At 41.1% G+C, this 24,587-nt stretch overlaps 1 protein-coding gene across 2 annotated transcripts in view; it reads right to left on the bottom strand.

The window, feature by feature from the left end:
* Positions 1–21,505, bottom strand: part of LOC131265972 (arginine kinase 1) — a 33,958-nt gene extending 12,453 nt beyond the window's left edge. Inside the window, exons 1-3 of one of the 2 annotated variants that reach the window (XM_058268289.1) lie at positions 21,244–21,505; positions 19,707–19,796; positions 14,425–15,246 (exon numbers count right to left, since the gene is read on the bottom strand). In XM_058268289.1, coding sequence (XP_058124272.1) covers positions 14,425–15,246; positions 19,707–19,750 — 866 coding nt within the window. In that variant the 5' untranslated portion in view covers positions 19,751–19,796; positions 21,244–21,505. Of the gene's footprint in view, positions 1–6,808; positions 6,841–14,424; positions 15,247–19,706; positions 19,797–21,243 lie in introns of those variants that run through there. The other variant, XM_058268293.1, reaches the window with a different exon arrangement.
* Between the last annotated feature and the right edge of the window lie 3,082 nt (positions 21,506–24,587).

Here is a 24,587-nt window from a genome sequence, read left to right as displayed (position 1 = left end):
GCCAGTCGGAGTGCGGGAATTGGAACATGCACAGTACTACATGGGCAGCACCAAAATCGAAAAAGTGTCAATTATTGGCAATGCGAATCAATGTTTCATGAATAGATAGAGAAAACGAATCATCACTGTCGGTGATACAATCAGAGCGTAATGTGATATGTTCCCACAGCATTAACGAAATAGAATTTCAAACGAAATGTAAAACTTCACAATGTCAATCAGACTTCCCATCTAACTTCCCCATTACCATCTGTACACCTTTAAACTCTGATGTGGTAATTGCAACACCATCTGTTTTGCACTGCATCCTCAGAAGTACCACAACATAATAATGTTTATGCATCACTTGCCGTCGGCGCATTCAGATGGGAATGGTGAATGGGTGACAGCAAATCAGAAAAAAGTATATAGAGGCAAAACAACTCCATTTCGTTCCCGTTGCTAATATTCACATCAAGAGGTAGACATATGACATCTGGCAAAGCCAGCATACGTACCACCATATGTCGGACGCGACTAACCAATTGAGCGTCCAATTAGCAAGAGCAACAGCAGCAATTGGATGTTCCATACCACACTCTGGTGCCGTAAATTCATATTCCGCTTGATGTTACTTGGAAATGCTAAAAGCCCCCAATCAAATTTTAAAACATAGTTGAAGGGGGGCCTACCAATTGAATGTGTGGTAGTGGTCGTAGTTACGGAATCTGTATGTAAGAATATTTTTTTCTTGATGCATATATCGCAAACTTTTTAACATGTTTACGCATAACTTTGCGATCGTTAGGGCTCACATATGTTTTTTTTTTATACACGTTTGCTGAAAACGATCGCAGTTCTTGGGAAATTTTATGGAATGCGTTTATGTTTTCAAAAAGCATGCGTCTTGTTTTTTTTTATTTTTGCCCAGCAGCAGAACGGTAGTCTGGAGAGTTTACAGACTGACTGGCCGCATGCTTGAACTTCAGCTCTCATAAAAAAGAGACGATGGTAGTTGAAGCAATCATTCTATAAAACCTGTTCCTGCTTAAGTTCCTGTGTATAAGCCGATCTCTCCTGCATGTGCAATGTGGGGAACTTGTAAGACGAACCTCGGTTACCACACACCACCCAGAAGGCTGAACGAAACCGGACATACTGATGAAATAAATCCATCTACGCTCATCTACGATCGTTTGCATAATGTCTCGCGCGATTTGCTGCCGGCGGGAAAGGGAAATCATAAAACATTCGCTCCCCGTCAGCCAAATTTCGCAAAAGCGTACAAGATCAGCATCAGCAAGATCTTCTATCATAGTATTTTCTAGTGTTGAACACAAGGACGGTATGAAAGCAAAATGTCGTGCATAGGAATGGTCGTACGAAAACGACCACTATTTTACTGCATTACCAGCACTTGCATCGCACGACTGCATGCATGGCGTAAGATCCGGTGGCAGGAAATGTCCATTTCAAAACCAACCCCTGAATATTGTGATCACGGGGGTTCAGTTTCATCTTTTTCATTTGCAAACATTTACATGTGCCTGTGCAATATGCTTCACTGATCAAATGGGACACAGAGGCAGCCGACATCCATGCGCGCTTGGTTCCATTTATCTTTCGGCGTCAAACCGTTTAATCATCAGCGCATATCGCGCTCTGAAAACGTCACACAAAATCAATCAAATGGTAAACTACAATGGTAACGATTTTTCAATTGTTGTTAGCAAATCGCTCGCTACGTGTGGTCGCAATGCTCATACAGCCACATCAAACTAAGAATTGGAATGCTCCTTCTTTGGTAGAATAATGCTTCCGTTTGTGACAACAATGCGTTTTACAAACATACGATGCAATAGTATACCGTATTTGAATCGTATCCATATACCGTATACCGTATAACAATCTCTCGGATGAATCCTTCGATGTTCAGAAAAAAGTTTTTAAATTTCTAATTTTACCCAATAGTAACAAACATATTGTTACAATTCACAGTGTTGTTCCATTTCATCCTCATTGGTGTTTCCAAAAACATTATCAATTATGCAATGTGGTCATCCTCGTTATTTCTATCAGCGTAAATTACATCATCCTCAGTGCCAACAAGGTTGGTTACTAGAATCGAAAAGTTACACTAGCCGTGTATTACTACCCTCGTAATCTGACTTTGGCCAATTTTCGGTATTTTTATGCATCGGAATGAGTTCGAGTTTGTTTCAAATTACTAGAACATATATAAGTAATCGATCATTTGCAGACTCTTACCTCACTTACTTACGTCAATGTAAAATATAAAGCAATTATATTCTACATGCAAATACCGATAGTTCTACTTTCACCGCATTGTTTGGTTGATAAAGCTTTATCGGAAATAAAATGACAGATGTTCAAAACAACACAATGCCATTTATTCCACGGCTCAAGTGGAAGGCGGTACTGAATTGCCAGCATTTTGCAACGCGAATGGGTGGAGAGTGAGTGTTAGTTGCACACATCAGCTGTTTTTGTTTTATCAATCAGTTCAGGGTTAGTTGAGGACCTATGATAACGAGGCAGAGGTGGGGGCTATTATTTTAACGTGTTCGTTACTCAAGCAACCAAACACCCGCACATTGTCGAATTCGGCGGGGCCTGGTGTAATGGAAGTAACGTCGTTCTGCTGTTGGAGATATTTATACGAGAAATTCAGTGGGACGTGGCCGGTCGCGAAAATTCAAGAATCTTCCACAACCACCGACTTCTGAATGTCCCCTATCCGACTTCTCCCATATTTCGTGTCGTCGTGCTATAGGCCATATTTTGCATCCGCTTATTAGCGACAAACTGTTATTGCACACGAAAAAAAAACTGTGGGTAGAAGCGGTTACCAGTTGGTTTCTGGTGGTATAGGAAGAATGGGAGAAGGGGGTTGTTTGTAAGTCGTGCAAGGAAGGTTTCAGTCGCAAAACAAACACAACCATTATGAACACATGCAGAGGACACAAAATGTCACGATACCATCATCTTTCTTTTCCGTGCATCAACATTAAAAAAACGACTTGTTTTTTTCGATTTAGAAATTAATCAACACAATGGAGGTTGTTCTAAATCAGATGTACATTACCTTTGTGTATTAGAGAAATATGGGATGCATTTCACTAATGATAAGCAAATAAGGTAGGCCCCATTGGTCGGGTGCCAGTTGCTCTAGGAGAGTTAACTCGGAGAACAGCGGTTACATAATCCGCCTTGTCCCCCATCTGGATCTCCGGTGGAGTGAGGAAAAAACTAAACACACACGGAGGACGGAGGGAGTGTTCTGTTCAGTGTTAGTGCAAACAACTTATGTACTTAAATGGTTCATAATTGTTGTTGAAGTTAGTATTTACTCAAAAGCATTCATTGCATTCTTAAATTGTTAGCAGAACCAACCGCAACGAGCCGATGTGATCGCTTGTTTTAACATTAGGCTTGATAACGGCTTCAATCGATAGCATTATTTAATTAGTTTCAGAGTTCGCCTAATCTGTGAACACATACCAGAGAATATTTTATTTCCCACAAAAATATAGACAAATAATTCAACTCCTTCATTCATTCTTATATATTCCTTATATATTCCCCGTGTGGACGAATACCCAACGTACACCTTTGGCTTTGAAAAAGTGACTCAGTGAATCACATGATGTTGGGCTCAAGGCGGGGGGAAAAACAAAATAAGCTAAGTAATAACAATCCCAACGATTAACAGACACCTTGAACAATTGTGACGGAGAGATATCAGAAGCGTTCAACAAGAATGTTGCAACCAGATACTGAGGCGAAAGATTCCAATTCCAAGTGGTTTGCAGCCGTAATTAGAATGGAAATTTACTCCAACTCCCGCGCCCAACTGGTGGGTGAATAATAAATGGAGACGTAAAATACGAGATTTTTTGCCGTTGAAGCAGCGATTCCATTTCATCAACCTTAGCTCAATGAATGATACAGAGCAGCGAAACGGAAATGTGACACTTTTCCCGGGGAATGTCCTACTTTTCCTTATGTCGTTTGCGAACGAGTGCTGCGGTTATGTAAAACGGTTTCCACAGCTAGCCTCCTATGGTTGTTCAGCAAAACCCCGTTTTCTACCACGAGTGAGGAACCACCCACCGTCCGGAAGCACAGACTCAGACCTTGCTCAAAAGATGGCAGCACTAAACTCCGGCTCGTTTTCGCATACTCCGGCCTCGGCTTCGTATTGATTTATGTGTTACGTAACGATAGTTTTTGCATAAATGATGCCCTGTCGTTTCCATACGCTACCTTCTCCCTTTTGCCATTTACGGCTTTCACCTAGTCTCCCGTACGATCTTGCTTGATGTATTTTTAATCCCCATTCGAAAAAAGGTTTTGTGCGTTATATGGTGTATGAAATCGTTGGTATATAACGCCCACAGCACGCCTTCTCATAGTCCTCAATCAGGACATAGAAGTCGGAAATCAACTATCTGCCCCAACTGAGTCGAGCCCCGTTCAACACTTGATTGCCACACAATTTTTTATGTTGTTCGGATTACCACTGACCTTGAACTCGAACTTGTTCTTTTTCACGTTGCTGTATTCGTTGCTTCCAGCAGTGTACCGTAGTGAAAAATGATGCTGCGCAACATCATGATGGACCAATGTTTGCCCACCGAGTGTCGAAATGATTTTCCCATTCGGATTTTCATCGTGTCGTGAGGGGAACTTTTCTTTAAGATCATTCGCGTTCGTGTTTCGGAGACGTTCGTGAGCCGAGATCGATCGCAGCATCAGACTTCGCGGATGCAGCAGAACACATGCGAAATGCTCATCACGTGACTTTGGAAAATGTAAATACGTTTAGAAATGCAAGCTACGGGTTTAGATTATTTGAAAGGAAAAATTAGAACCATTTGTTAAAATATCCCGAAGAACATTGTAGTGTCTGTTATGTAATGCTAGTCCAATATAAAGGATTTTGATGATGAATTACCTAATCGAGAAATACCGAAGTCCTGGAGGGTGACCTAACAGAGGCACTGGTGTTGGTATGTTGTTTCGCTGTCCTTCATCATATGTGTAAGACCTTCGGAAACTGTTGTATGTTGTGTCCTGCAAAAACCGCTGCCTTGACAGCAGCAACTGGGCGCTTTTCCGAAAAACCAGCGAAGCCCTCGGGCAGTGTGCCATAACCTTCTCCTCCGTGTGCTTACGCCGTTTTCGTTCCGCAACGAGCAAAAGGTATCAAATTGGATTTCCCGCTAGATATTTCCTATTGTTTCCGGTTTGGTTGGACTTGTTTGGGTGGTTTGGGAAAATTCGCTTCATGTAAGCAAAGCTATTGTATGCACATGTGGACACAGCTCTCGTGACCGAGTAATATGTCTCGAACAATTTTCTTGTCTGAAACGAGTAAAATGCTTTTGTGAGGTGATGGAAGCTGGTGTGTAGGGTTTTCTCACTAAGCTTTTTAGATGTATTATACCTTTTGCGTCAGTGATCAGACAAAAGCAGCGTGGGGCAAGTCCGTTTCACATGACTTTGGTGTTGATCGCGTGGGGTTAAAGGCATACATTTTCATCATTCGAAATCTTGTCCATGCCAGCAAAGGAAGGTAAAATCAAAAAGGAATCTGAAGATGATTACTTCCTTTCCGTTTTTCGCGTTTCTTGACCACGGAACTTCATCACCATTTAGCGCTTCTTTTACATTTTCTGCAACCGCAAGATCAACCTGGATTCAGACGTAGCCTGCTGTGCTTCATCCCCAGACGATCGAAGCAAACGGAGTGAAAAGACAACACTCAGGACTGCCGTCAACTGCCGTTGCTGTTGCAAGCGCGCATCTTGAAAATTATTTTTGGGGCTCACCATCCACGCCCCCCGGGAGGGCAATGAACCTGCCAAACTCACACATATTGCCCATTGCTATTCGGGGTGCCATGGTGCAGGCAAACCTGATCGAGTCCCCACAGTGAGGCGCGCGGCGCGCACAGCGAAAAACCTATTGCGACGCAAGGCGCAAGAGACGCACGCTGGGACACAGCGCAAATTGGCTCTAAATTGGATGGAATGGAAACTAAATAAACGGGTTTGTGACTCAACTCGACTGCGCGGTGTGCACGAGAACAAAACGCACACGAAGGGACGCAACGACGCCCTTTCACACACAATTACCTTGACACGCGCACACACTGTCGGTTTCATCGGCAACGACCAAAAAAAAAGCCGGCCGGCTACAACAAGAAACAGATATTCGCAGCAACCACTGACATATTAGCGGAAATAACAGGCACATTACGTAAAAAGTGCGAGGTGCTTGCAACTTTCAATCACTTGAACAACTTTTATACGAGAAGTACAATAGAACCCTTCGATCGGAAATTCCATCACATTCGGCCATTGAACAAATATGCTTACACTCATGTCGATATTCTTGTTTTATGTTGCTCTTTTCATTTGCTAGTTTGGTCATCAGAACATTTAATATCAAATCCTACTACTTACGGTACACCGACGTCAGTTACTGCGATGGGAAATCGAAACCGTGTTGATCGAGAGGCGATCAACCAACCATTTACAGGCGGTAGGCAAGATTCCAACAAGTAATTCGTTGGATTTAGCCATATTCGATCGTTGTTCCCTTCACTGTCACTAATTAGCACTTGCACAACCAAGAATAAATCTGCCCTTAGGATTTAGTTCGATCCTTTCTCGGTTCACTTTGCTAGGTTGGGATTATCGCTCCGCTATTAGAAAGGGGAGCCCCCATCACTTAGCGACAGTGCACTCGAGAAAACAGGAGAACACTCCACCGTGGGCTTTCTGTATCCGGGAGCTCTCACCTTTGTTACAACCGCCGAACTCAAGATTCAACTGTAGAATGGTCGCAGCAGTCAATTTTATTTCTACCTAACCCCGCGTTTGGCGGCACGATATACGCACGCACACTGGCACACTCTCGGCAATCGGCATTGCGACGAAGTTACCGAACGGCTCGAACACACAATGAAAGTGTGAGCGTGTTTGTATGTGTCTGGTACAGTGGTGTGGGGCATTCGCTATCCTAGTGTTTGGATACACGATACGAAGGCAATGCTGCTCACTCAAACTGTTCGCTTATAGCGGTGCGCAAAGGAAAGGAGAACACGAACGCAAAATGCATCGGAATCGTTCTGCATAATACAAGTTGGATAGAAACAGTGGTGGGGGAGTTGAGGCTTCATACTACAAAACATTGAGAATGATTTTTGTAGTTTGTCACCTAATGTGAACAAATGTTGCCAGACTTTCATATAAACTTTATTTTCTTTCATACCAAGGTAACGATCACAAACCGGAAAAAATATAGGTTCAAATTCAAGACCACCATTTTATCGATCACAACTGCATAACGAGATAACGGTATTGTTGCGGGGGAAAATCATACCACGCATTCCCGTCGGAAGCGCCACTGTTTTTTTTAATAAAAGAATCGATCGGTGTTCTCACAAACACGTGACGGCGAACGCGCAAAACGGTAGTGATACTCGTACGTTTAAATTATGTAACGCGTTCGACGAAATCTTATCACCGTTTTTTCCACAATAACAACGGTGTAAAAGCTAATACCAAAAACCGAGAAAAATATCGTCCAATTGGAAACCGCAATGGGTTTTCGTGTTAATGTTTGGGATGATTTAAGAAAATGTAAATTTTTAATAGGTTTCGATTTCTTATACAAAATGTCGCTAAAGCTAAGATTAGAACAACTTAATTTATAACAAAAACACTATACAGAAATGGATCAATGAAAGGTCATTAGTGCCGGTCGGTGGGATAATAAATTATTTTTCTTACTGCAGGTTCTAACAACGAGAAAGCATGAATCTAAGGAACAAGAAACAAGGTCAGGAGGAAATGAGAAATAGCATCAAAGCGATAATTAAATTAATCTATCTCAACCACTAATAGAAGCCACATTGTCAACCTTCCCGTGTCACTTGACCTGATCCAGCAAACATTAAGATTATCAGTGGGTTAATTGACACCTTGTTCAGCAGAAGATGTCCCCTCTAGAAAAGGGTCACTGGGTGTTCGATCCGGTCGAGTACATAATAAGGTTAGGACAGACTAATATCAACATACTATCCAATATTTCCCTTTTGTTTTCCCAACGAGGGCAATAGATGGTGAGGGTGATAGATTCTTGATTGTTTAATCAAAAGGTTTATCGTGTTACACACAAAATCTATCGTTTGATCCAAATTAAATTGTTTCGAGGAAATAGAGAAAAGTGTTGGAAGGTGCATCGAAATTGCATAACCTGTCTAGAAAACCAATTAGAGCAACAGAATCAAACGGAACAGCCAGCTCAGGTGATCGATAAATCGAACCGAACCTTCCAAACAAAATAGATGAGACGTTCTCTCAGGAAACTTTCTCCGTAACATTGGCTACAACATGTGACGGTTATCTAACTAACATGCGAAATTAAAAGGATTACGTAAAAGTAGGGTTGTTACAACATGGGTTTTCGAATGATTGGTGTTGCAAAATAGTTAAAATTGCTACAAAGGAAAAGGTAACTCTTTTTTCTCAAAATTGTTTGATTTTATATGCTATTGTTTTCATAACTGTTTTTAAATGGAACTTTAGTTCTTCAATGTTTAAAAGTTGTTGCATCATTTGCTCCTGGGCAAATGTATCGTGTGTATCGACATAATATTTCGATTGTGCGGAATATGCTTCATATTAATCGTGTACATGTTCGCAGTTTGCAGTGAAGTAAAACATCGATGATAAATACGAATTGTAAATGCCGAAAACAGAAAAATATGTTTTGTGGTATTGTAACAGATTCTAATGTATCTAATTTCACGAAACAGACATAACCAAGCAGCTTTTAGTGTCTACAGAATGTAATTGTTTACTTTTGTTGGAAGTTTTCAATTTTTTAACATTAAGTAATTAATGATTTTTATACTTTGAATAATTCAAATAAACACACAATTTGATGAAAACGGGTGTGAGTGGCCAAGCGTGACCTTTCATGAAGTGTTGTAGGATGGGTTAAAATAAAACTCCTAGCCCAACTGTCACGTCAATCCTTCGCCAACCAGGTTTGTCGTGATGTGTGGTGTATATCGACGAAAAAAGGACATATTCCCCACTGCTGGAAAAAGCTGCCGGTGAATTGCCACCGGCAGAATTTGTACGCCATTCCGAACTAAGATTCCGGGGTTTTCCTTTGAAAGTAGAGATGGGTTTAAGATAAAGACAACGTCAACGTGGCAAAAGATCATTCGAGACCTCACGACGACAACGACGCCAGGACGTGTTTCGGCAGACGTTATTTTCGAAACGTCCCAACCGGGCTGGGCTTATTTTTGGCCGCGTCCGAACACATCCCAGGCGTTCGTTCCAATCACAGAGAGCCGTCCGGCTGTTGTGCAGATCTTGCGATCATTAGATTTACCGACCGTGCCAAGTGTGCGTATATCTCGGGGTTTCCTGCGCACGGCAAAATCGAGGAGGAGTTGCCTGTTTAAGCAATACCAATTCTGTAGTAAATTGATCTGCGCTTTGAGACTGGGAGGGCTCGACTCTTAATGTAACCTTGTGAAAGACTGGACTAATGTTTCCAAAGGAAAAATATGTCGGGACTTTCTCGTCAACATCGTTGAAGCGTTTGCGTTTGTTCGGAGTACACATGTAAATTCAGAGCAATATATTCCAATGGATGATACATTATTCAGCATAATTCATATCTCATCTGCATGTTTCAAAATATATTTCTTTGAATTCTTGCATGTTGCCACAATAAATAATGAATGTAAACATATTAAAAAATATTAACAATCAAAACAATACAAGACCATATACAACAACTTTCTGTTTGTTGCTCTTGCTTAACAGACGAATCATAACCACATTTTTCTGATTCGTACCATAGTAATAAAACAAAGGACAGCAGTGATGGTCGTGTGCCAACATTTGAACCATCCTCGTAAGGATTCTCTACGGCATCTGGTTTGTTTTGGTTACAAAAAAATTTCGCCTGTACCGTTGCCAAGACCATCTACACTTGCAGGATAGCGTTGATCGGGTACTGTAAGCTAAACTATCTTCACGAACGAGCCGAAGTCCGTTGACCGTTTGACTCGGACTCCCATTCGAATATTCCGATACTGTCAATGCTGTTGGCTACTGTTTGGTGGTGTGATCGGGTAGAAACGACTCGGTAAGCATGGCTCTGGCGTCAAATTGATCTGCGGCCATTGCCAAGGCAAGGCGCACGCATCCACACGCGACAACTCGCCTTATGGTATTTTCGTGCTCGTAATCTAACGGTAGAGGAAATGGTGTTAAGCACAGGATACGAAAGGCAGAGTTTTTATGATTGCAATATTTTTTTTATAAGCGTTCTTTTTTGCTTATGAATCCTGACTACACACAATTTTCTATGGTCATCATTAGCAAACAACACAGATTTTTCTTCAACCATAGCAGATTAATTAGGATTCTTTGGCTCGTATTACTGGCATTCTTATCGCGAACGACTTTGTTATCGACCATTTTAATTAATCAATTGATAACGGTATGCTTTCATTCACGAATTTATGAATGAATTTCAGTATGATATCGTATTAAATGTGACAATTTTTGAAACGATCCTCTGTCCGTTCGATTTTCGGTTCTAGCAGTTTCAGAGGTGTTAACATTAGATAAGTCCATGTAAAATGTATATACTATAGTATAGCTCATTGAATGTAGCCGACAGGGCTCAACTTTGTTTGTACTTAGTCTTCACAGTGCTAAGATTAATATTCTTCACTATCCAACACCTTAACCCCTGGCACGGTTGTGTTTTCGAATTTACTCTTTGAACGACCAGTTCTGACGTTGAGAATCATAGATCTTGGCACTACCAAGTTGACGACAGCTTTTTGCGGAAATCGAAGAAGGCGCACATGGTGGATGCGGTTGATTACATTTGCATTACCGGCAATGCCATAATCTAAACAACTCCTACGGCTTACATGTTACGCCCGTTTTCAATCGCTTGTAGGATAGGTATTTTTGGTGCAAAACACACCCGCTATTCACGACCGCCCGAAATGAGCACCAGAAAAGCTCGTTTGACACGTTTGAGGAACGTTGAATGAAACCGTTTAATGGCTGTTTCTCATTTACTTCTCGTTCGTCCCAACAGACATTGTAATTTATCAAATCCGTTTTCGAATCTGTTGCACACGTCGGTGTTGGAAACGGAAGCTATTTTTAACACTTTGTTTTCCTTCATATGATCAATGTCTGAACCTCGAGTGAAAACGTTATCCATCATTTATGCCATAAATGATGTTTGCTCAGCACAGTGGTACAGTTCAAGTACCGATGGTGGGTGCAACCAGCAAAAACGGAACATTTTAGTAGCGAATAAAGATTGTATCGTCCTAGTAGATAATTAGTATCATGCGGATTACTGGCCGTAAAAATTATAACATTAAAATTAGCTGATCTTAAAAGTATTAAACTACTTTAGTGACATTTATAAAAAAAACACGAAGAATAGTATACACCAGTGTTATTCCCAAGAATAAACTAAAGATCGGGACGCTATCTCCTCTACGCTCTGGCACGTCATCAGCTCTGGCAGACGTGAGCATGGTTTGATTTTCCGACTGTTTTCCCGTCAGACCGCAACTCGCACGTTTGGGTATTTGTTTTTTTTTCTTTGGTTGACACTAAAATTAGAAGCGAACAAACGGCGCAAAGCATTCAAACAAAACCCATTGGCACGATAGATACCGGCTACGGGCCGTGGCACCGTCTTTGGCACCACCAATACAGCACCATACCGATCGGTCCTGCACATTCCGGATTGCTGACAGATGTGCTACCCCACTTCCCGTTTCCCAGTTAGGCGGTAATTGATCAACGAATTGTGCGATGCAATTTCATAAGAGATTTTATAATAGCACTCGCTTGCGCCGTTGCAGTCGATGGAGCAGCCTGGTACTTGACGTTGTCCGAATAACGTTGGGGGATTGTGTTACGATGAACGATGTTATTGATCGAGTAAAATATTTCAATCGGTTGGCTTACGTTTCATCCAGTTGAAATAATCACAAATACAAACTCGACTACCATAAACTTTCATAGTTGTAAATGTTGTTGACGCGTTAGGACGGGTACTGCAGTATTGACTAGCCTTCAAAAGTGTACACGGCTGTTGAGGTTATAGAATAACACTACGGTTTTACACTCCAAGTAAATTTGAGCTAAAATTTAGCTTTTGAAGTCGAATGCAAGCAGTGTGGGGCAAGGAAAGTGTATTCTTTGACACACTCATTGCACAAAATATACACAGTGCATTAGAAAAACACCCTTTTGAACTTATCCATATGGCGAAAGGCGCTATTGTTTTATTTATTTTGCATAGTCCATAAAATGTTTTACGTTCACAAACCTTACTTTCTTACTCCAATTGGGTTATCTAAACAGTTCTTTCCATCTGCATATATTTGAAGGGCATGCGTCGAGTGGAGACGTTTGGTTTGTGACCTCGTGCACACTCAAGTAATTTTATATTTCTCTACCACATGATCATCAACCATATTTGACGTTCAAATATAGCGCTTTGAAACGGAACTCCAAAGTGGACGGTAAAAATAACGAAAATAATTATTATTCATAGTGGGACGGGCCGGCGTGAATCTGAACTGTAGTGCATTTTATGCATAATTATTTACTTGAAATCCGCGTATGCAGCGAAGGAGCAATCCTCGAGTTGAGATCTCTGGTGAAGTTGCATTGTCGCGTCACGTTTGAGACCCTCCCGCGCTATATTGCTCGACCATACGTTTTATTACATGCGTGTTAAAAATAGGGATGATGAAGAAAACTCCACAGAGGACCAAGTAATCACACAAAATGGCCGTAAAACCCGTGTTGACGAAAACGAAAAACGTAGCTTAGTTGCTACCAATGGTATGAAATTGCAGTTTAGTTTTGTTTTCCGTTTACTCGCACTCGTCCTTTCGGTAGAAATCGTCCGAACGACATGAGTAGAAAATGCCCCAATGAAAATTGAAGAATATTAAAACGAATGACTGCAATAGTCAGCTATCCCCGGGAGTAATGTGGATACATCGTCTAAGACATAGGGGCACACCACCTAATAATAAACCCGCAGACGGTCTCTTTTGGATAGAATGCACCTAGCTCCGTGTAATCGTAGCGCTTCTCTGAGCCATACCGAGAACTGAAGTTGTCACATGTAATAAACGTGACGGTGTGTGCCCTGCCGTTTTGGGTACGAGAGGAGAACGAGAACCCGGTCGGCAGCTTCGTCTAGAAGATCTTTCCCATGATCTTCCCAGAGGAAGCAACAGCAATACCAGTGATTTATAAGGCGTTACCAAGATCGGCCCTGATCTTTTTATAGCAATGCTCCTTACTTACAGCGGCAACTACAGGAAGACTTTTAGCCAATGCCACATCGTCCCTACTCTTGCCGGTGCCCGCCCAGGCCTACTGCGGGGAATGGTGCATTTCCCTTTGAGCATCATTACAGTCGGTGTATAGCTGTACCACATCATTGTACGGTCGATTACATTCCCTAATGTTTAGGAAACTTTTCTTGTGACCCACCGTAGGCCACCAATACCGGTTTAGCCGGTACGACATTAGGAGCTGATTTGGTAAGAAAATTTCAATAACATTGTTGCTATGCTGACACAAAATGGATAACTGCACCGATAAGCATTTGTTGTTATACTATCTATCATATGTTATAGCATTACATTAAACACAATGGCTCTTTGTTATTGTGTAATTTAAACAATTAATGTATTTTTTCAAAAAATTATCGGAAAATTTTAAATAATAAAGCTGCTGCATAATTTAAACATAAAGACATTTTTATATGGTATTTCAATAAATAACAATGAAGGTTATGTAAAATTCAAATTGCCTAGATTTGTTCCATGCCAGAAAGAAAACACTTCGCTACGTTCTGAATAAGGGTCCAAAAAAACTATATATCACCTTCCCGAGAAGCGAAACTACAATTGGAGTACATTTGATAATTATAACATAAATATTTGTCTTTCATTCTTAAAACAATCACAACAAAACACAGCAAAACGCAAAAAGCAGAGCAACAGTAGAAATGAAGAAAAATGCTTTGTTTATATTTCACTTCTAGGTATACACTTCTACACGAGATTAATGTTAATATCTTGGGCCAAAATTAAAAACAAGCGAGTAACAACAGGTGGAATAATTTAGCTCCTCGTCAGCACAGCACACATTCCGGCAACCCGGGGACACGGGCTAGCGCAACCACTGGTCACTTTTGATTTCGATGCAGGATGATCATAGGGGAAGGCCGGAAGCTATTGCACCCCAAAGCATTGGGGTGGGTTTTTAGTTCTTTTATATTTGTTTTGGCGCTGTTCTATTCAATCCTGATTACCTGTTGGCAGACGACGGTGCCGGAACGTTACGGCCACCGCCCTCGCCTTGTAGGAAATCCATAGTTGAGTTCTTGAGATCAACCTTTGGCTTCGTCGGCGCAGGCTTGGCTGGCGCCGGTTTCTGCTGCTCGACGATAATGAAGCTGTCCTCGTTGTTGGAAGGCAAAACGGTTGTCGGTTCAGGTTTGGGTGCCGGTTCCGATGGAGGTGGCGCAGGAGTCGGTGTCGGTACCGGGGCACTCTTGGGTGTCGGCGCGGGCAATTCCTTCTTTTCCTTTACCAGACGTGGTGGAGTCGGAGATGGCGTAGGGACAGGAGCGGGTGCTGGTACGGGAGCGGGTTCTTTGACAGGAGCTTGAGCGGGTGGTGCAGGCGTTTGTGCCGGTTCCGGTTTAGGTGCTTCAACTGGAGGCGTTAGCTTCGGAGCCGGCTTGGCCGGTTCCACTGGCGTTGGCTTTACGGGAGGAGCTGGTTCACTTGCGGGTTTGTCCGTCGCCACCGCTGGAGTTGGTGGTACCGTTTTTTCGGGCACTGCGGGACTGACTGTTGTCGGTGTCTTTGGTGGGTCAACTTTCGGTGCCAGGGGTTTGGCCGGTTCCACCACCGGGGCTGGCTTCGGCTTCGGAAGTTCTACCGGCTTTGGTGGTTCAACCGGGGTCGGTTTCAGTAGGGTGGCTTTTTCCGACGGTAGCTCTGATTCTTTCAGCTCCTTCAGCGTTTCCGGTATATCTTCGTGTGTCGATTCCGGTCCGGTCGCTTGGATGGAACGTTTGTTGCCAGTGAAAAACGCAAAAATTCTATCTAGGAACGGAAACCGTTTCCTAGAGAGGTGAGGGGAAATAAAATAAAGAAAAGAAACAAATAAAATTAATAAACAATAAATAACTACAAACAATACTTTTCTGAGCAACATTAACAAATCTATTACATATTTTAGCTTTTTTTTATATATGGAGTTCTATGTACACTAAAAACTCAACTAATACTGACCCGTCGCTTCTGAAACTTTTCACACATTAAGTTTAAGTACTGCAGATGTTGTTGAAGGTTTGTTTGATCACAATTTTGAAATAAAATTATCTAAATTTTACAATTGAAACTCAGTTTTACTAACACAGACAAAACAAGCATGTAAACAAATGTCAAGGTGTATCCAACATAGTTACCCTAAGGTTTATACATCAATGGGAATTTGATGAAATATCAAACATTTTAAATATGTCGTTATTGTAACTATTAAATTCAAACATATCTTTCAAGTATTAGTCAAAACCATAATACTTTTCTCAATCCCTTCGTCACCGATCAACGCCGGGGCGTCAAGCTAGTGTTTTATGAACATAACAAAAGTTAAAGCCATGCAGAAATAATACAAAACACCATCAATATATACAATTGTTAAAGATCCCATTTGAATTACAACAGCAAAACGAAAATGCAAACAAACATAACAAAACCTACGAACTTAAAAGATAAAGTGAATCAGCTGGCTTTAAACTTCATCCGTTCCAAGCGAAGCATTTGCACAATTACAGCATATTTATTCGTTATCAAAAGCAACCACTTATTACTCAGTGACAAAAGTAGAATTTATTTTGTTAAATCTGCTTGATGCTCAAATAACTGTGGTTTGTTTGGTCAATATTTAACACTTTTGCTCAAGTGCGGTTTCAATCGATAGTAAAAATAAAGTGCGATACTGGTACTTTTTTCGAGTTCCTTGAAGTTCAGTTTATCATCAGCAGCTAAGCAGTGCTGCAATATCCGTAAGTGATAATCACTTAACGTTACTTTAGATCGTCCGTTTGAAGGTGCGCCAAGAAGTACGCAGGAGTGCAAGGAAAAAACTCGCGAATGACATCATGGATCTCTCTTTCCCCTCATTTTCGTGCCTCTCTATGATGGTGGGTAGCGTCACCTGCGTTCAACGACCGATAAGATAGCGGGCAGTTTGCAGAGGGAGAGGATATTTTCGCCAATTGGCACGTACACCCAACGAATCGGGGGCGTTGGAAGGAATCTTCCAGAACGCACAGTGCATCGTTGTTGGATATGCAACCGATGATTAGATTACGATTCTTACACAAGCATTTTTGCGGCTTATTTTTAATGTGTAATAATTGTGGCTTGTGTGTTTATTTTTAAAAACATTGTAATCGATGCTATCCAAACTCGCTATTGACCTACGTCTTCGGACGGTGTACAATTATTACAGCTTGTACTGATAAAAACGAATGTCACATTTACTCCCGTTGATTCTCGTTTACGTTATCGGCCTTTATTTAATTAGCTCCTCATTTGGTCTACGAGCCTTTGACGAGATCAGAACAATAAAGCGGACGCTACTTTACAGAACTTTTTGGAAAAAAACACCCTAACGGGACCATCATGGCAACATCGTGTAATTTTATTCTTATCGTATCATTCCCCCAAAAGAAAGAAACATGACGATAAGCATTGTAACATGTGTTAAAAAAACAATTTGGCCAGATTAAAAAATTAAAAAAGAGATTTAAATACACTGTGTAAAGATTGGAGATACAATCCGACTCGGTCATGTAAAATTGGAAAAAAGATAAATGCACGCAGAGATTACGGCCACTGCAGTTTTTGTTTCTAATAATTCATACAATGTTCACGAGGATTTGCAAATATTTATTGCCAAGGTGCATTGGTTTGAAATAAGTTGCCAGATAACTTTCCTCCTTAAGATTAACTCCCCCTCTCGTTCCCATGTATCATTTTTGGTTTTTTCATCCACATCGCGAATTTTGTGATCGACCATGTGTTTTCGTTGTGCGGTTGCAAAATATTTACTAGCAAGCCTAAACAACGGGAAAACTACGACCTCCTGCCGAACTCGGGGATCATATATTTTTCTCCACAATTGGTCCCCCCGGCGCGTACGCTGCCGAAACACACTGTTATCCCGCTGAAACGTCGGCATTGAACTTGAGAAATTGGTTAGGTAATAAATGCGAGTTAGCAGTATTTGTGAGATGCTCAACGCCGAGAGCGATTTTCGAATGTTGAAAAACAAAAAATCTCGATGAACGTCATCTGGTCGTGGAAAGATGGTGGGATATGTGAAAATATACAGCAAATTTGTTTACCTCCTACGAAGACTACGAATTTATTTTTACGATCCAGTGTCTCAACTGGCCATCTTAGTTTTGATTGGTTGGAAATATGGCGTGCTCTTTTTTGTAACCCTTTGTACTACTTATTCCTTTATCATAGCGCCACTAACAACAGGCAACGATTGATGATTACTCTTTAAGTTGGTCGTGGCCTCCTCTGAGATAACCAACAGCTGACGGTACTTGCGTGTCACACGACCAGAAGACCAACCATGTCAACTGTTTATTTATTTTTTTTCTGTTATTTTAAATTTTTAGATCGCACTCAACACATTGTGCGCAAAAGTTACCTTGACATTCGCCTGCGCGAAAGTCAGCGCCACTGTTCGCGCCATTTCCCAACCTGGTCACCCGGTTTGTTCCTCCCCCCTTCGACACAAAATAAAGTTTACAGCAAAGATTTTAGCTTTCTTCTACAGCCAAGCCTGTGCGACACAGTAACGCAACATCAACCAACAAACGAAATGTACCATTCACCTCATCCATATTATGGGAGGGAAAACGTTTCGAAATATTTAAAAATAAATTCTCTGTTTCTACGGACCACAATGGACCGGCGGGAGCTGCGGGTTTCACGACGAAACGCAGTCTCGGCTCCTTTTTCAATTTCCACCAAATAGGCAGCAGCATCGAAAAACACCCGGCCCGGTGGACATACAACATCCGGTGCGTGTTGTATAACCGAAGGAAGGAAACTTTTTGTCGTTGTGTTGTGGTCGAAGTTTTTTTATTTGTGTTGCGTAGAACCACGGTCCAATGTACTCCGGAAAATGAAAACCATTAATTAGAAGTGTCTTGAAAAGAGAACAAAACCAATCCTATGTTTTTCTTTTCAAATTGGTTTCAAATGCTGCATTCCAAGCATCTGGACGGAGAGATCGCTTTTCGTTTTAAAATTGACGAAATATAAACATTCTTCTTTTACTGTTTCACTGTACATAGAGGTAATAGTGCCATCAGCTTAATGTGATTGAATAAGTTGAATTTATTATATTTAATGGCTATGCTCTAGAAAAACTTCATATTTTTGATATATTTTGATAAGATATGAAGTGAAAAAAGCCCACGTTTTTTAATTTACTTTACCACAGTGAATACTGAAACTTACTACATACCTACTTGAAATATGGTACAAACAGTAGGAAAATATTTTTAACTCCTTATCATGATTTCCAAGCCCCTATGTGTAGACAAACTACACGGCATGGTTCTTGTCGATAATACTTTCGATGTGTTTTTCGTTCGTTAAGTATATCGAAATCGTCCCGTTTGTTAGATAATTCTCAATTTATCCGACTTCTAAATACCATGTACGTTAGCAAAATATCAAAGCAAAATCAAATGTGTCGTCAAACATAGAATAATCGAAAATTTAACCATCGAACCCATCAAAACTAAGTGCCGTGATCATTGCATACCCTCAAGCATGTTGCAAGTCTCATGTAAGCATTATAGCAAATAATTTTCTTATGAGCTTATCAAATAGTTGTAACACATTTAAACTCTGAAGGTTTTTTGGAAATTACTGAATTACTCCTCTAGTAGATTTACTACTAAATTTACTGATAGAGCTTCTATTTAAAAATTACTTACTAAGCTTTCATAACGAGCTTTCACTAGGCAGCTGTAAAAGCTTTCTTTCGATCATTCTCGGTTGATCTTGTTTGCGTTAAAATAAAAATAAAAACAAACAACACATTTTCAGCAGCCGGCGCTAACAGATCGCAATGACTCAGACGCGGAGGTTCAGTTACTACGAATGTATTTGTCACCGGCGCTGGGATAAAGTCCTCCCAAGGGCGTACAGTCATGGCCACATGGCGAGACGATCGAATACCGATTGTTGGCCAATCGGCCGTCTAGAATCGTCGTGCTGGTGCATTGCTAATTTTGTCCATACTGAGAAGCTGCGCTGACGACATTGCACTGCCATGTTGTTTTTCAATTTTGGTGCCAATGGCATTGGACAATGCGATATGGAGTGCAGGCTTCTTATGTACATATTTCTTTTTTTTTATCATTAGCTACCTTGACATAAGCATGTTTGCGGTGAATACCGTTTTGCATGAACTAATTAATTTTTCCAAGCAGTTAGTTAGTTAGGATGCGCAATTCTAATGTATTTGTAGGTTTTTACTTACCGGAGTTCGTCCATCGCAAGCGAAAAGTACCAGAGGGCAAACATTGTGGCTGTTAAGGGTATGAGCGCGTACTTTACGAGGAACGATTTTCTGAAATCGAACAAAAATCAAACAGTATGCTGTTAGGTGTCAGGTACGTAAAAATTGGTATGAATGTTGTTAGGAATGTATATGGTGAATCAGATGTGGACGTGAGATCATGAAATTGTCCCTCTTTCGAGCGAACACATCATCCAAAAGGCATTGAGTCACAAGCGCACGTGATTAGCGTCGCTTACCAAGGGGGAAAGAGAAGCTGTATGCATTGTGCTTGGTTATTTTAATGTTTTGTATTTTTTGTAGGCCAGTTTTTGATAATTTATGTTTGTCTTGAAACAATACGTATCATTCTTTGAACATAAAGCTTGATAAAGCTACAAATTTAATTAATGAAATAATTCCATTGGTTTAAGGTTTTCATAGCTATTGTTAATTTGCGTTTACTTAGCCTACTACCAACGGTAACAATGCATACAAATTATAACCTGGCGCCAATCGGTCTTGCCAAGCATCAAGTGATGGCGCCGGGCGTATAGTTTTGCGCTTTCTCCGACATCCAATCCTTTCCTGGTTCGCTATCAACACCACCCCGTATCGATTTTGTCCTTTTGTGACCTTCTTTTGCTGAATTTTAAATGTACGTCGAGAAGGATAGAACATTGCATAAGCCAACACCATCATCGATGGAACACGACACTGTTGCTGGAAGGAGGCAGGTGAGCAATGACGATACGGTGGGTCGACTCTAAAATGTTTGTTCGTTCGCCTTTTTCACACTTTTGTGTGGTTACGCATGGAGGAATCCTCTCGCTACAAGATTATTGTTTTTTTTTTTACTTCCGGGATGGACCGAGAGAAAATGTTCCGTTCACGTCTTCTTTTCGTTTACAGTTCTCTGTTTCTTGTGTCATAAATTAAACAATTTTGGCTGGTCCATTCTTTACAGTTCGTTTTGCGCAGATTAATAATTTCTCTGGACCGGACCTCACAATTACGATTGTTCCCTCGTACTTCCCAGTAAAGGTAACATTGCGGCCCATCCCAGTAGAGGATGATCGGAAAATGTGACAACGGAGAAAATTTTCAATTTTACTTCTCTCGCACAGCTCGGGCCGAAAATGAGGTCAGCGAGACGAAAAAAGAAAGATAGCAAACCACGAACCGTGCAGTGGTTCGTTATAAGTTTTTAAAATAAAGCACCGCATTTACTCAGCACCGGCAAAAACCAAAAAGAAATACACATTACTACCAAGCAGCTTCAAAATCATCCCGTTCCGGCCAGGATGACGTAACTCACTACCCCACTTGGTAAGGGGCTCCATGTTAAAGGCGATTCGATTATCTTACTCCAATTCACAATGCGAGCGTTTATCTTAAATGCATCACATTTACAAAACTTCTACGCGATACTCTTATCAACAACCAGCACCTATTTCTTCGTTTGTATTTTCTTAGTTGTTTTTGGTCCACTCACTTTCCTAGTGTCCTAGTAACTTACATTTCTTTTGTAGAAATTTTGACCGCCCTACCGAACAGGCAGACACAGTAAAATGCACCTACTTCTTGCGCTGTCACAGGAGCAACAATAAAAAACACACCAGGTATTTTTTTTAACGCTTTTGGATTTTGCCGAGACCGAGAATCCACTCCACACACTAATGTATCCTCGCCACACTGAGGCGTCGTTGCGATTGTGTCGTACGTCTCGAAGCACGCGGGCAGAGCTGTTTGGACAACCAAGACGGTACCGATTTTTATGTGCAAATTTCTGCGATTGAAAAGAAGTTTACTTGTTTATGTCCGTTATGTCGTCGCGAACGCACTTGTGGTGGCAAAATCGGGATTCGGAAGATTCGAAGATTGAATCCCTAAACGGATTCTAAAGATTTAGATCCCATTTGACGGATTCTAAAGATTTAGATCCCATGTGACAGATACTAAAGATTTGATTATATTAAATCGCCTCTAATTTCGACAGCCAGTATATTGCCGATGAAAATTGCAGACGATTGAACCATATTCGAATAAGGCATACGGCACGTGTTTGGAAGCAAACGGCACATCAAACATAAACATAAACATGATTGAGAATCTTCTTTAGACAGTGTTGCTTACAAAACCACTGTGCCCGATGTTCAATCCCTGCAAAGATCATATTTTTCATACGTTGATTTTCAAGATCAGCAGAACTACTTACAGCGGTGAAGCTCACATCGGAAATGTCGGTAAAAGAGTAAATGAGGCCCCGGCCGCCATGTTTTCCATCGTGGCTACACCTCTTGTGGACGTTTAAACTGAATGTATGGAATAGGTGGTACATAAATTCGTTAATTTCGATCAACGAGTATTTAAACCGTTGTGTGTACCGTTAATTTAGGCTGCGCAATTTCCTGACCGGCATTGCTTGGTTTGCACCGTCTATCGGCTATTTGATGGATTGGGATTCGGATTCAGAGATTTTGACCCCACACTTGATTCGGTTTTAGCATCACTAGCAACAGTCGTGGAAACTTTTGTGCAATAAAAGCTCATTCGTTCAGCTGCTATAAAAGCTGCCATAAAAATCGGTGTGTTTTTGTAGGATTTTTTTCAAATCGGAAAATTCCAGCGACAGTCGAAGATGGAGCCGCCTTATGCCTCTTGAAATGGACCCACTTGAGCTCGCTGGTCTTCTCCTTTCCTTGCTGGATCTGTTTGGTGAGGTATGAGTCGGATATCTCTGACGGACCTGACAGCCGTGAACTATCTTGCGCGCTTAATACCTCAGCTAGCTCGTGGTTCATCCTTCGTCTCCACACATCCCGCACGTATACGTGGCCAGGAATTTATCGGAACATTCGCCACTCGAAGATTCCGAGTGGTTTACCTGCCTACATAAGCAAATACCACGTTTCAGATTATGCAGGACAACTGGCCTTTCCTGCGAGCAATATGTACATTGCACACTTCGTGTGTTGGAGAATCTGTGGATCTAAGGAATTTGAATCAAGAGTTAGAAGAAGCCTTGTGCCCCAATCCGGTGTATGCCTCGCAACCCGTCACAGCGTTTCGTCAGATTATGTCGAAGTCTTTCACATAGTCGAGGAATTAGATTCACAAGGTTCTGATAGGATTTTCGAACGGGTGCCTTTCTATAATGACATCTAACAGTCGCACTAGTTCTTAAGAAAAGCTGTACTACCGCATGGTCTTCCATAGGTGCTTCCTGTTTGTAATTACGTAGGCCGTAGGGAAATATCCTAGAATAGTTTTCTCAGGTTTTCTAAAACATTTTTCTAAAAGTTGTCAAGACCCTGTGCCGTATTAAGGGCTTACGAGACTGTGCACGTGGATAGTGAGTACAGGAGAGGGTCTGTTATCGGTTGGGATTCGAACCTATGCCGTAAAGTGAGTGTTTCGCCCTCGTGGGCCAATTTTTTTAACGACGCTCGGTTGTCGTGGAATCCCTGATATCAATGTTAGTACGTAGGTTTCAATGAATTCTATGCGATGGGGAAATTGTATAAACTTTCCTCCACATAACTCACTAGCGCATGACGAAAGAAGAAAATCCCCAACATATGACCAATTTGCATGAGAAAGAAGCAGAAATTGTAAGACGGTCGTGAATCAGCTGAGCAGATTATCGTACATCCCAGGGTAAATTGTCCAGTACCGACCGAGGGCGCTGAGTTCGGTCCAGATAGTCCACATTGATGGAGAAGCGATAAGCGCTCGTGCGCATCTTACGTACGCAAACAAACCTATCGCACAAACAGCGTGCTCTGCCGGGTGAACTGGGAGTAGTTCGCGTCATCCACTTGCTTCTACTTTAACCATCTTGCGGAGCCAACAGTCAATTGAAAATTAATTGACCGCTTGTCTCAATGCTCCTCGAGCAGTATCAATGAAATCAACTGTTTCGATGGCTACAAGACAACTTTCCTCCATGAGTTTGATCGTGTTGTTGATCCCGTTTCTTCCAAATAGAGGAATCGGCTAAATTGTTGGAATTTAATTGATCCGTTAATAAAAACCATGAACGCATCACAAGAATGATTCATCATCAAATTGTTGTATGAATGGGGGTTTTACCGACCTGCGAAACGGAATGGTCCATTTCTTGGCGGCTGAAGAATATCATTATTATTTATTATTTTTATTATGCACTTACTGTTATTCGCCTCGAGGGCTTTATAACGTCTAAACTTAAAATTAATTACAAAAAATTAGTAAAGGGTAGAGGCCGCAGGGTCACCGAGCGGAAGGACTAAGCAGGAGAGGAGAGGAGTGTTATTCTTGTTATAGGATATGTTATTCTTTTCTCACTCCCTATGATGTTGTGCAGCTGCGTAAATAAACAGGAGCAGGACGGCAACATGCAGATAAGAGAACTAAGTGGTCCATGCTAAACGGTTCTTTTACACTATTGTAACTGTCATTTTAACAGTGCCTGTAACTCTACATTTCAAAATATGTAACTCGTATTTACTTCGTAGCAAAGGCACGTGCTGAAGTGTGTTATATTTTATGCCAAGTTTTGTGTTACGGTTACATGCCGCAACGATAAACGTGATTTTCTCAGATAATCTTTGTTCCACGTGATCAAATGTAAACCGTAAATCCTCGGCAGATTGAAATTATTTTTACGAAATAATATAATAAGCTACATTATTAGTAATTTTAACTCCTTTTTTGGGTAATCATAAACATAATACATATCTATTCTTCATTTATATTTAAACGACCAAATGTATCATTGTTATGAGACCGTTCCGTTATCACGGTATTGAAGATGCTTTCGATCACAAGGGAATTTTTGCTCATTTAGTCAATTTACGGTTAATCTAAAACATGTCCTCA

This window comes from Anopheles coustani, chromosome 2 (genome assembly GCF_943734705.1).
Source record: "Anopheles coustani chromosome 2, idAnoCousDA_361_x.2, whole genome shotgun sequence".
NCBI lineage: Eukaryota > Metazoa > Arthropoda > Insecta > Diptera > Culicidae > Anopheles > Anopheles coustani.
The sequence above is the reverse complement of the archived record's forward strand: the minus strand, read 5'-3'. Positions and strand labels throughout refer to the sequence as shown.